General features: G+C 40.1%; 1 protein-coding gene across 1 annotated transcript; it reads right to left on the bottom strand.

The window, feature by feature from the left end:
* Positions 1–2,892: 2,892 nt before the first annotated feature.
* LOC117470760 (dysbindin-A-like) lies at positions 2,893–14,294 on the bottom strand. Its single transcript, XM_034115631.1, has 10 exons — positions 13,957–14,294; positions 12,187–12,240; positions 11,596–11,646; positions 11,278–11,338; positions 8,841–8,973; positions 7,731–7,863; positions 7,395–7,417; positions 5,658–5,804; positions 5,071–5,208; positions 2,893–3,793 (listed from the first exon to the last, which is right to left on the bottom strand). Exons 1-10 carry the CDS (start codon positions 14,010–14,012, stop codon positions 3,528–3,530), a joined length of 1,062 nt encoding a protein of 353 aa, XP_033971522.1. The 5' UTR covers positions 14,013–14,294; the 3' UTR covers positions 2,893–3,527.
* Positions 14,295–14,317: the final 23 nt, after the last annotated feature.

Here is a 14,317-nt window from a genome sequence, read left to right as displayed (position 1 = left end):
ATGAATGAAGTTGACCATCTACTTCAGCTTTGGTAAGTTCATTTTATGTTCACTTTTGTTGATCTTCTGTGTAATGCCTATAGGCTATTGCTCTGCTGGATCGATTGATATTGTGACCTCAGTGATGAGTGTCTGTGTTTTCCTTATACCCGGACCCCCCACTTCTAATGAAATTGTGTAAAACCAACAAACTTATTTGAGTTAGGGGAGAAGGTTTTTCCTCTACAATCAGAGGTGTTTTTAATTACCCATTACTTAATAATTGGTAGCATAAACACACGTTTTTAAGTTGATTACTCCAAAAATGTAGTTGTTCCAACTAGTTTTACCACATTATTTAAAAGGAATTTTAAGTTGTATATACTTAATTACCATCATTGTGAACACAAGTTTTTAAGTAGACAACCATTTATAAATTAAATTGCTCCAAATATATTTTATTCAATAGTTGTTGTTTTTTTAGCTTTTTCATGTTTTTGCCTTTTAAGAAATTAATTCCACAACAAAAATGTTAGGCAATTCACTTTTTTATTTTGAACTGCAGTTGTTTATTTCAACACATGATATTTAAATCTTGAGAAAAAAAAGAGAAATAACACGAATTTAAATTGCCCCACAAATAATAAATAAACACATTCGCCATATTACCATGGGAAATGGGGACACAGCAAATACATTCTGCCATCACATCGAAGTTAGAGGCCTTTGCATATTTAAAACCAGTGCCAAATATGTAAAATCTGTAAACTTTTTGTAAAACTACAGTAACAAACTTTCAATGGCCACCAATCTGCAGATCACACACATCAGTTTTACAAAAGATGTAACAAAGATGTTTACACTGCCGACAGTCATTATTTTAAACAGTATGAACAAATGTAACGCAGAATGCTTGCTCATTCATTTGTTTCCCTCGACCACGATGGTTGCCATCGTATGGTCAGATCCTGGGGTGGACCGGTCACTGATGATGGCTGTCAACACCTATACATGCTGAACGTTGTTAAGATATTATTGATAATGTAACTGACAGAGAGCAGTGCTTTTGTCCTGTGTTTGTGCCACTGTGCCCATGGATTTTATTTTATTTCAAGATGTTTAATTACTTCGCTAAACTCCTTGAAAAGGTCCTCTTCCTTTTCTCCAAGGTACACGACAAGGCAGCGGATGGCTAGTTCTCTGCGTACTTCAATTGTATTGTGCTATTTATGAAAAAGGAAAAAAATTACCTAACAACTTGCATTTCAATGACCACTCTAAATAACGATCCTACCTCAAGAAGCATGTCCTTGATCTGCTTCACCAAGATTCTTTTTTTTAATAAAAAGTTATAACACAATAGTAACCAAAGTATTTTTACAATACAAATACCATACCTAACAGGTCTTCCTGCAGGTTTTTCTAGATATAAAAGCAACACTGCATGAAATGAGCAAGAAACACAGAAAAGAAACACTCTGCCTCCACTACTTTGTACCCTCTCACAGAACTATCCACAGTTCAAAGGCTGTTCATTTTGGTCAAACAGCAATTTGCCTATACAGTGCAACTACAAGGCTATCTACTGTATTTGAATGACAAAAGATGACACTCATCTTAAAAATGTCCTTTGTATAGTATTTCTATTTGTCTTAACTGTCGGAACTTGTCCAGGCATGTTAAGTGGGAGTGGACTTGAAATCCTTAACTTAAGGTGTAGAACAATTAAGTTATCAAGCCAATTGCATTACTTACTACAACTTGAATTTTGTTTTAAGTCAATTAACGCAGAAATCCGAGTTTAAATTACACACAATATTAAGTTGATGTAATTACCAACATTATTACAACTTATAAATTAATGTTTGCAACTTAAAATGTTTATCTAGATCAATGAATTCAAATGTGTATCTTGCAACCATGCATTTCATTAAGTGGTGGTAAAAGGACCCCTGAATGACTTTTTAGAGTGTACATTTCTTTAATATGTTTAACATTTTTGCTCACCTACATTTGCTTTTGTGTTTCTGTGCTGTTATAACTAAAACCCACTTTGTCTCAGTCATCCGCTCATAGATTCTTGAAGGTTGTAATGTTCCGTTTTTATTGAAAGTGTTTCAGAGACAGCTCTCTAAAACACTTTGGACAAAAACTGAACATTTTAATCTCCATGAAAGAGAGTTGATTTGTGTAAATATATCACATGACAGTGTTTTTATGACATTTCATTCTTTACTAATCAACTATTTTTAATAATCATTATCACTAATATGTGATTACTTTTATTTCTAGAATTTCTACTCTTTTTCCAAAATTGAAATGATACATGGTAATGACATTTCAAAGAGAAATATACTTGTAAAGCCAGCACATATGACATGAGTAAATATTTATTTATGAGTGTCAACACACCCACACTACAAACACCTACTTTCTTGTCACTTTATATATACTATATGGTCCAAAGTGTGTGGACAACCTCCACACATTATGTGTCTATGTGATAACTGAACAGTGCTCTGAACTCTGCAGGTGTCAGGCACAAGGACATAGTGGAACAGGGTAGTGCTGCTACTAGGGCAAATATCTGTTTTCTGAAGCATAAAGACTTCCTGCAACTGAATGGAAGTATTTTCTTTGTCCAGGTTTTAAGATATCCTAGAGATAGATATCTTCTGCTTGTTCCAAACACGTTTTCCTTCCTTTGCTTAGCCTTACACGGCTAACAATGCTAATCAGGGGCCAGCATGTTAATGGAGCGTTGTTTCCTAAAGAAAAATGATATCGTTTTCGGAACTAAGCCTGGGAAAAACTGGTTGTCTTGTTGCATGTTGCTATGTATATTTTACTTTGGAAAAAACGTAGCCAGGTTGTTAACATCGTTCTACAAATAAACTTGACGAGAAATAGTTATATGATATAAAGAGAGATGTTTTTATTGAATGGTTGAGGACACAAATACAAACATGTTTTTTTCTTACAAAGGTTTTTGTGTTTCAAAAGTTGGCCTTACACAACCGTTTTCAGTATGATATTTTTAGATATAGTAGACGATTATGATATCTCAGGTTAGTAGGGTCATTTTATTGTTGCTTTTCATGAACAATATAAAGTATCACCAGCCTAATAAATTAAGAATTGTTGACTGCCAGTTTAGAGATCAGTCAGTCTGTCGCCCCCTCTTTTCTTATAAATGAAGTTGGAGTGTCAAGAAGTCCTGTGGCTTCAAGAGGGTCTTAATGTGATTTCAATGCATTTATCATTGTCACCACCACTGCCTTACTGCACATGTTGTACAGTGGCACCAGCTGCTCCATCTACAGTATGGTCGCCGTGGTAGCTGCTTTCTGGAAGACGCCTTATACCAAATGATAGAAAGGATAGATTTGTCTCTATGCGCATAGAAGGTAATGTGTGTCATGTTGTCAAATGTTCAGAGAGCCGTGACTGGTGCTCATGTTGCTGCAGAGAGGAACTGTGACAGGTCAGAGCAGAGGGTAGTTAGTGATGCATAGTTATCAAGAAGTTTCAAGGGCTTGGTTGCTAAATTACCCAGATGGCAGGTCCTCTGCGGGGTCACTCTCATCAGAGCCCCTTAATGTGCCAACGTCCTGCAGAGCAATCAGGGACATGTCCGGCTGGACGTCCTCCTCGTCTGACTGCACCAGAGGCTCGTAGCTCTCCTCACTGGCAGCTTCTTCCTCTTCCTGCTCCCACTCTACAGCCTGGTTGGATGCTTGGTTCTTTGTGGGAGGGGCTTGTATAATTTGGCTTTTCATTTCAGATTCAGAAGAGCAGGACTCAAGATCTGGACCTGTGAGAGAAGACCACTAAAGTTTACTCTCACTGGAAATGAATCATTTGTGTGGTACAATCACACAGCAGTTGGATCAGCTTCAGGCTTTTTCTCCAGGGCAGGTTGGTATTATATTCTTTATTTTATGCTCTTTGATTTTTACACATGCGATAATGTAGAACCATTGACCTGCTGTTTTCAGTGTACTCATTCATCCTCCCATCATTGTTGCCATATCTTGTGAGAAGATTGATATGTTAGACTGACTAAGTTACTGTCTGATGTGCACACCCAGTAGCTAAAGAGCTGATGGCCAAATAATGCTACATAATTACACCTCCATACACCAGGTGGCCAGTAACACAAAAATAAAATAATGCAGATGTTGTTCCATGCCAACTTCTTCAGCCAGAGGTTTTTCTGCTCAAAAGTTGCCAAAAAAGTAATAAAAGGTAGCAGAACATCTGCTCCCTCATCAAAAAAGCCCAGCAGAGGATGCTGAAGAAATTCAACCTGCCAAAGACAATGATGGAGAACTTCTACACCTCCATCATGGAGTCCATCCTCACTTCCTCCATCACCATCTGGTACGCTGCAGCCACAGCCAAGGATAAGGGCAGGCTGCAGCGGGTCATCCGCTCTGCAGAGAAGGTGATCGGCTGCAATCTGCCATCCCTCCACGACCTGCACGCCTCCAGGACCCTGAGGCGGGCAGGGAAGATAGTGGCCGATCCCTCCCACCCTGGACACAAACTGTTCACCCCCCTCCCCTCTGGCAGGAGGCTGCGCTCCATCAGGACCTGAACAGTTTCTTCCCCTCCGCTACCGGCCTCTTAAACAAGGTCCGGCCCCCCCACTGACACTTTACCTCAGCCACAACGTAGACTCTATATGCATTACATTAATGCATACAATGTTCAAATACTGCTTACTGCACATATTTCCTATTTTATATTCTATAATTCACTGCATTCTATTTCGCTGTAAATTACTGCTTTATTTTATTGCTATCTAACTATATTTTATTACAGTGTCCTTAAAGATTTTTAGTTTTATATTCGATTTTTAGTTCTATATTGAGATTTTTTGTTTTATAATTTATGTATGCACCACGACATCAAGTCAAATTCCTCGTATGTGTGAACCAACCTGGCAATAAACCCGTTTCTGATTCTGATTTTAAAAGGTTTAGCAACATAAAATACAAATATCTACAATATATGCATGCCTTGAGTGAGAATTCCTTTATTCATCCCGCAGCAGGGACATTAGCCTTTTTAGTGCGTTGGGGTTACCTGAGGTCAGGGAGGATCCTGTGCTGATGACATCACCAGTGGAGTTGAGGAAGTCATCCAAAGCCTCCTGGTCTGATATGTTGGTGACTGTCATCTGATCCAGAACACGCACGTCTGTTCCTGCTTGCTCTGTGCACTCTGCGCACACGCACACACACACACGCTTTTGTTTGTATTGTTTTATGTCTAGTATATCTTTGTATTGCATTGTTGAGGAACCTGTCACACAGGTTTTTCATTACACAACTACACTGTAGTATTAAACCTAAATCTTGTAAGAAGCACACAGCTTGGGCACCCATGTTGCATGCTGCACCCTTCTCTCTCTCCCTGTTTCCACACTGTCCTGTCAAAAACGACCCTAGCACCAGGGTTGTTTCCATTCACTGAATTTCAAGTTTATTTCATCATTGCTTGTCAATAAAAGAAACATTATATTCTTGCCTCTCTTCTATGTGTTAGTAAAACCCATTGTTAGAATAATAGGCTAATATTGACACATTCTAGTGCAGAAAATAAAATAGTCCACGTCTCCACTGATCTGCTCAATAGTTGTGATCATTAAAGGAGGTATTCTGTGTGGGTACCTCTGTGCTGCAGGTATCCAGTGGACAGGTATTGCTGCACGTCTTGGTTGAAGGCTTCCTCGTACACTTTCTGTCGTTCTCTCAGTTTCTGCTTCATGGTCTGCTCCAGCTCTGCCACCTTCTGAGCATGCTCAGAGTTCAGTTCCACTACAAACAGAAGACATGTTAGTCCTCTAATCTCAAGAGTTTCACATCATACCATTATCAGCAGTGTAAGGAATTACACAAACACGCTTCGTAATAACTACAGGAAACAGTATTTTTCACATAGCTGGTGTGGGTGTTGGATAGTCTCCTTGGAAATTGAAAGTGAAATGATAGTAAAAACGAATTGCATGCGTTTCCTCGGGATGCTTTAGTCTATACATCCTATGCCATGACGCATAGGCAACAATAGAGACATTAAGAAAGGAGCAGTGTACTAAGGCAGTAATGTAGTCATTGTTGAGCAGTAATAACAATGTGTAATCCCCAGTAGGGTTGGGAACCGAAACTCGGTTCCAGATGAGAACCGATAAGAAAATGCCGGGTACCGGGTACCCATACAAAATACACAATTTTGGTTCTGCTTAACGGTTCCTAAACGCGGTAGACCCTGTATTCCACCGGGTCCGTCTGCGGCGCGGGTCCGTCTGCGGCGCGGTGACCCGGTGGAATACAGCCAGGGTAAGGGCGGACTGGCCATCTGTGTGTTCTGGAGAATCACAGAATGGCCGGTCGTCAGCGGGCCGGCTCGGTACGCTGACGGCCGGCACCGCCCTTAATTTTTTTAAACGGCATCATGTAAGTTGCGGCGACAGAGGTCCACAGTTTCCCCGCAGCGAGGCTCCCCCCGCCCTCCCGTAGACAGTTCACGAGCTCAGTCACTTCATAACACCAAAGATGGGTCGCGGTAAACGCTCTAAAGTGAGGCTCCACTACACTAAAAAGAAAAAGACAAGGCACAGTGTAATGCCTGTTAATAGCTTGCCACAGGCATAGCTCAGTTCAAATAAAGCACAGCTATTGTGCAATACATTTGTATTGCATGTATATTTCTTATTTGTAAAAATGTCAGTTAAAGCTTAAAAGAATAAAGATATTTGTGTTATCTAAACGTTTGACCTCTTTCTTTTACAATTTTGGAATCGAAACGGGGAATCGATAAGAACCGGAATCGATAAGAACCGGAATCGATACATTTCAAACGATACCCATCCCTAATCCCCAGTGGTGTAATGTAACTAAGTACATTTACTCAAGTACTTGTACTTTACTTGAGTATTTCCACATAAAGCAACTTTATACTTTTACTTTATTACATTTTCTCAGGTAAATGTTGTTCTTTTTACTTCAATACATGTATTGTACACATTGAGTTACTAGTTTCTTTGCAGATTTAAGGTTTTTAGGTTATTCATACAAAAATCTACACACATTATATTAAAAGTTAAGCCACCCAGTTGTATAAAGTCATTCAAAGAAACCCAACCTTTACCAAGTGCAACATTGAAGTAATGAATGCAAAAATACTTTTCTAAAGTCATTTAAAATACACGGTGCTTTAACTGGCTATTTTGGCATAACGAGTACTTTTACTTTTGGTGCTTGAAGTACTTTTTAATGCTAATGCTTTTTGAATGCAGAACTTTACATTTTTATCTGAGTATTTTTACACTGTAGTATTGCTACTTTTACTTAGGTAAATAATCTGAGTACTTCTGTGTAATCCCTGATTAGAGTACAGCAGCATCTCACCTTCCAGGGCCTCCACCTCCTTCCTGTTACAAGACAAACATCAGACAGGTTAGCATCTTGTTACAGTATATCTCTGGCTGCTAAACAAACACTTTACCCATCCAGGGAAACAAATAAATGTGTTTATCTTGTCATGACCACAGCTTGTCACTTTGAGAAGTTATATGGAACAACAAAAGGAAATCTGACAAAGTGTAATACCTGACAGCCTCTGGCACTAGATGTAAAAGCACTATTCAATGATACTCAGAAAGTGTTAAGGGTCAATAACTAGCGCACATTTATGAATGATTAAACTCATAGGAGAGTGAATAATAAGTAATCTGCTGGTCATACCTCTTCTTTGTCTTATAGGCTTCTAGTTGGTTGATATGCTGCTGTTGGACTGTCTGTTGTTCACACTGACAGCACAAAGTCTCCAGGTACACCAGCCTGCTCTCCATCTCCTCAAAGTCTCCCTCCAAATGAGCTGCACACGCACACGCACACGCACACGCACACACACACAAAAGTATTTGACTTACTGCATGCTCCTTCACTTTTACACAAGCAACACAGGTGTATTAAATAATCATGTGTTATTCAATTATTAAAATGAATGATGAAATTACCTTTCATAATTATAACTAGAGTTTTGACAATTTCTTCATTCATATATTTTACAAAATGTATTTCCATAGTTGTCTTAATTCATTTTATATGTGGGGTTCCATATCGATCTTAGTTCAGGATGTCAATACTGTATTATTAAAGCTATACAGGCAGCACCTACTGAGGTACAGTGGTGGAAAGTAACTAAGTACATGTGAGTACAACTGAGTACAAGTTACTCAATTGTATTTGTTTTTAACTTAGGTATTACTATTTAATGGAACTATATAAATCAAATTCACTACATTTTGAACGGAAACATTGTGAACACTTCATTACATTTATTGAACTGCTATGTTTGTAGTTGTTTTTTAACACAGAAAACAGTGATCAATTTATAAAATATAATGCATCGTTATGTATTAAGGTGATTTCAGTTATATTGCTGATCGTTTTTGTAAGAATATCATGTACTTGTAGGCCTTTAATGAAACATATAATTGCTTCTATCTTGCTGCACGTGACAATAACTTGAATGATTATCTTGTGTGCATAAGATCCAAAACAATTATGAAAAACTTCAGTAGCTTTAAGTCAACTGAACACATACTTATTCATTTTATATATTGAGTACTTTTATAATTTAAGTAAACTTTGCTGGAAATATTGAACTTTTCCTCAAGTATAATTTGGATTGCAGGACATGAATTTGTATTGGCGTATTTTTACACTGTTGTGTTGTTACTTTGACTAAAGTGAAGGATCTGAGTACTTCTTCCACCACTGAGGTCCACTGTCGGACATTCTCTTAGTTATTGGTGGTGACAGGCGTTATCGTACAGGAATGAAACACACCGATGTTAGCAGTCATGGCGTCCAAATCGCCGATGAAGGCCGGCACGCTCTGCAGCTGCTCCTGCAGCTGGGTCAGAGCCGCTCTCTTCCTCTCCCAGTGAGCAGACAGCATCACCATGTCCCCATCTACTGCCTAACACACACACACACACACACACACACACACACACACACACACACACACACACACACACACACACACACACACACACACACACACACACACACACACACACACACACACACACACACACACACACACACACACACACACACACACACACACACACACACACACACACACACACACACACACACACACACACACACACACACATTTACATCTGTGACTTTGAGTGTTCCACATTATTGCAATACTACAAGTACAAGTGTTTGTCTAGCGCTTTAAAAACAAAACTGCTCCACCTTTTAATATTAAACGAGCATGAAAGAAGGACTTAGCAATTAGCAAATGTAACTTAAATAGTATGTTGATTCTCTAAATGATTGCCAATAAAGTTACATCGATTGTTCAATTCATGAGTCAATTCAACACTAGCTTATTTTGTTAAAACATGTAGAAGCAGCATTGTGTTTTAATGCTCAATATATCTGGAATAAACTCCAACAAAAATGCAGGTCCGCTGCAACTCTCACTGCTTTTGAATCAAGGCTTTTCCATGTGCTGAGGCTTTTTATTAAGTCAAATAACGACTCATTTCCTACACTGCACTTTCATTTTTATTTTTATTTTATACTTGTCTCATTCGATTTAAGGATGTCATTTTATAATGTGTTTCTTTTGCAGGATGCCTAAAGCTTTTGATGTTTTTTTTTTTAAAGCTCTTTGAATTGCGTTGTTTTTGAAGTGTGCCTTATAAATAAATGTGCCTTATCTAAAAGTATGTGCGGAGTGTGTTTCTCTGAAATGTCCAAGTTTGAGTATAAAATCCAGTTTTTCCATCACTTTACTGTAGCTAATGAAAAGTTTGAACTGGTATCTGACAGCATTCTTTGAAACTGCTTCACCCACAACACGATGAACCTGTGTTCATTTTCTCAAAGTATTCTCATATTATCTTCAAGATCCATAAGCACAGGCTCAACACCGGCCCCAGAAGAAGCTTTTCTCTACTGAGTCAATCATTCACGGTGTCTGAAGGAGTGAGCGTGTGTGATCAGTGTGTGTGTCTGTAGAGGTTTCTCAATACTCTAATTTCCCCTCCTCGACTCCTCGGTCCTCCGGTAGTGACCCGGAAATGGATTTCAGTGCGCCATGTTGAAGGACATCTCATTTCTCTAAATGCACATCGAGGACCGAGCATCGAGCATCGAGGAGGCTCTCTGGAGGAGCTCTAACCGAGGAGACACTGATGGGTCCTCCACGGCTCCTCCGCGGATGCATTTCCGGGAACGGTGGAGGCTTGGCGCACGGCCGGACTGATCTCAGCCAATCACAGCTCTGCATGCATCCCATGGATATTATTTTAGTAACTGCTTTCATCGCGACGCGATGTTTTCAGTGAGAACAGCTGTGAGGTCCGTGCAGAAAGCAGAGCAGTGTGTATACTATATATCACTCAGTATAACAGGCCTACATTACTCTCTGTATTTGTATGCTGTAGTTTAGTAGATATCTACAAACAAAGAGTCGATATTTTTCTAGGACCATTTAGTGCTTCACATAATAAAATACACAACGGCTGTAGCCTGATTATGCTTTAGGAGCTGTAGGTGTGTGTGGTACAGTGTGTAGGTGTGTGTGGTACAGTGTGTAGGTGTGTGTGGTACAGTGTGTAGGTGTGTGTGTGGTACAGTGTGTAGGTGTGTGTGGTACAGTGTGTAGGTGTGTGTTGTACAGTGCGTAGATGCGGCGGACAGACGGGTCTCAGTTGGTTTGGTGTCCTATGCTTACTTTTAATACTAATAGATACAACTTTTGGCCCGTAATTTCAATTCCTCATTTCAGCGACCATAGAGAGGGGGGGGGGGGGGGGATATCCAGTCTCAGATTGTGTTACGTTATTATGAGAGTGCTCTCATACTTGTTTGATTCTGAAATTATATATATTTATATAAATATATGTGTGTGTATATGTCCGCATCTGTAGCCTGTTATTGTCTCATTATACCGCACTGTCAATGAATTAAAAGTAAATATATAAGTCATCATGAACACATCTGTCCATCAGACAGAGGGCTGCTGTGCCTCCTGTCATCATTAATGGACGTCTCTTTAAAATGACCGCTCAGAGGAGAGGAGTTCTCATTTCTCTAACCGCCTGCTGCTTCCCCTCCTCTCTCCTCGGCTCCCCTCCTCGACTCCTCCGCTCGCATCTCCTGTGGGCGGCACTAAGTCTCCAGGATAGGAGTCGAGGAGGGGAGTCGAGGAGGGGAAATTAGAGTATTGAGAAACCTCTAGTGTGTGTGATCCTACCTCTGCAGCCTGAGCACAGTCCTTAGTTCTTCTGTGGAGCAGAAACCAGCTCTCCTCATACCTGAAGAGACACATACAGAAACATATAAGTGTGAGCGTGTGTGTGTGGTTTTGTTCGTGTGTCTGTGTATGTATGTGTGTGTATATGTGTGTATGTGTGTAGTCGTGCAGGGTAAAGTGTGTTTCTACAGTTGTGTGTGCTGTGATGCTTGTAGGTGTGTGAAAAGGTGTGTGATGTGTGTGTACGTTTCTGTGTGAGTGGTTGTGTGTACGTGTACGTGTACGTGTGTGTGTGTGTGTGTGTGTGTGTGTGTGTACCTGCTGAGGATGTCCAGTCCAGCACTGAAATGAGGAAGGCTTTCTTCAAACCTGAACAAACATGAGGACAATAAGTGAGTAATGGAAAGAATCACATGTAGATGATGGATGATATCTCATAGCAGTGACCTAAGCTAAACACTGTTTTAAACAACAAAACAAACAGTTCAGGCTCTTCAAAACCAATTGTATTTGTTGTAATAAAATAAGAGTCCTATCGTCTTCCTCTGAAGCAACAACATGATTGGCTCTTTGGTGAGCGTATAGCTCTTCTTCTTTTCTGAACGTATTGTTGGATTGCTAACCAACTTTAAGGTGAATACCACCACGTACTGGTCACGGCTGCACATGAGAGGTCAATGAAAGCTATCTGGCTTTGTATTATTGGATAATAATGTATTGGCTGTGATTTTATTGTACCAATAATACATAATAATATAATATGCATTTACAATTATCGGTTGTTACATCCCTCACTGTATTATTACCCGTTTTGTAAGAAAATGTATACACTAGCAAGTCAACATATGTTAACACTTTATTCATCTGTCATCTTCCAACAGGTTGCCACGCACACAGGCACACACACACCTGGGTCTTCTCCTGACTTTGGTGTCTCTTGATTTGTCTCCAAGGGTCTTGAAACTGAAGGGAGGAAAAGAGGAGATAACTGAAGACAATCAGGGATGTACACATGTCTTTGAACACCAAGATAAAAAACATTGAAAATGGACTCAGTATGTTTCTCATTCAACTATCCCAACGCATGCCAGTGGGATTTTTTCAGAGTGTGGCATTTGATACATAGACAGAAAGAGCCTCTGAGCAACAGCATCCCACTGTTGTCTGCTATAATGTGCAAATACTAAGTACATTTCCTCAAGTACTGCACTTAAATCCACAACATGTATTTAATATCTTTAGTTACTTTACAGATTTGAATGAATGGTGTGAAATATAATCAAGTCTTAAATCAGACTTTAGTTCCACCTGGAGTAAATTCACAAGCTACCCTGCAGTATACAAAGTCATTCAAACTATCTGCACCTTTACCAGCTTTGATAACACTTTAATGATCAATCATTATTATCAAAACATATACTGACATATACCATTATGCATGAGTACTTTTTCATTCGGTACTTTAAGCATATTTTGATGTTAAAGGTCCCATGTCATACATTTTTTTCTCCCGGGAACCAAGTGACGTTACGACAATCCAAATGGACCAATTGGTCCAAATGGACCAATCCGCTCCTCACACACACACACACACTCAGCCTTATTTTTCTCAGCTGCAGCTCCGCGGATTTCTCAGCCTGAGACACAGCCAGGCTGCGGGTGTGTGTGTGTGCTCCGGCCGAGCTCGGGCCGGGCCTAGCCGTGTCCCGCCGTCCCGCAGACCCCACGCAGCAACCAGGAAACAACACCAGCAAGCCAGCTCACACTGTCCGCTCCAGCAGCGAGCCCCACAACGTCCCGCCAACACGGCACCCAGCCCCCACAGCATTCTCATCTGTTTGTCATTACTGGTGTCATTTTCTGGTTGCTAACGCCATTGTAACACATAATCACTGGTGTTCCGCTGTAACGGTGGTGGACTAATCAGAACAGAGTGGGCGAGCTACACTGCTACACTCTGGTACTTTTACTTTTATTTAGGTAGATGATCTGAGTACTTCTGGGTACCACACATAGCACAATAGCAGAAGGTCTATCTTTACACTCAAGTATGTATATGAATGTATCTGCTTGAGTTTGACATTATGACTAAGAGGGACTTTGACAGTCAGACGGTGAGTCAAATAACATTTCCTGTTTTCTTTGCGTCTTTTTAATAAATAGCATCATTTGTTTTTCATCTTTATTTATCATTATTAGTCCTTGTATCGCAGACTGGATGTGGACTAACAGTGTTCATTCACTGTTTAGAGAACAGCTCATCACATGACTGTCAGCTGAGTGATCTCTAGCAGCAGCTCCAGTAGCACCGAGCTAGTTAGCACGTAACACTGCGACTGGTAACGTAGTGACGAGCAACATTAACAACAATAAACTACTGTTTAAATCATGGAAATGTGTGCTATGAAATAACCGTACAGTTTTAGAAAAGAGATACAGCAGAATGAAAGCTGGAGTTAGCTAACCTTATCAACCATATCATGTCATATCATATGTATACCATATCATATCATGGGTATGTGTAAACCATGTCATAGATGTTCGTGTATCATTAAGTGTACATGTTTCAATATGTCAAGTGTAAGCACATCTGGTAAAGCTAACATAACGCTATCTGATGCAGTAGGTTATCTCAGCTAGCTAAAGCAGCTCGGAACGGCATGAGAGAAGAGGACCAACCCCGTAGTGAAATCTTGCTGGACCATGTGGAGTCTTTCTCTGAAGTTTTCGAACATGATTCCTCGCAGTAAGTCTCACGTTTCTCATGAAAGAGCTGTAACCTGCTGTAACCTGCTGTAACCTGCTGTCACACTGCTGCTGTGCACAGGCAGCTAGCTGGAGACTGTTAGCTGGATAATGTTTATTTCGTTGTTTAAAGCGTGTGATACATTTTCCTGAGCTGAGTCTCACAGGCAAACCCTCGACTCCTCAGAATCGACGTTCCTACACAGCAGGGTCTGAGAGAAGGAATGTTCAGCTGGCGTACGGATACAGCCCAGTCTGCCTGGACCTCCCTATACGATACCCCGCCACTCTGAAA

Source organism: Trematomus bernacchii, unplaced genomic scaffold (genome assembly GCF_902827165.1).
Source record: "Trematomus bernacchii unplaced genomic scaffold, fTreBer1.1, whole genome shotgun sequence".
Classification (NCBI taxonomy): Eukaryota; Metazoa; Chordata; class Actinopteri; order Perciformes; family Nototheniidae; genus Trematomus; species Trematomus bernacchii.
The sequence above is the reverse complement of the archived record's forward strand: the minus strand, read 5'-3'. Positions and strand labels throughout refer to the sequence as shown.

Bases quoted from the DNA above. Each gene is read 5' to 3' on its own strand.
- LOC117470760 (XM_034115631.1), bottom strand. From the start codon at position 14,012: ATGTTCGAAAACTTCAGAGAAAGACTCCACATGGTCCAGCAAGATTTC. The intron at 11,647-12,186 runs GTGTGTGTGTGC...ATGTTTGTTCAG, and splicing joins AAAGTCAGGAGAAGACCCAG to GTTTGAAGAAAGCCTTCCTC. The intron at 7,864-8,840 runs GTGTGTTTCATT...GTGCGTGTGCAG, and splicing joins CGCCATGACTGCTAACATCG to CTCATTTGGAGGGAGACTTT.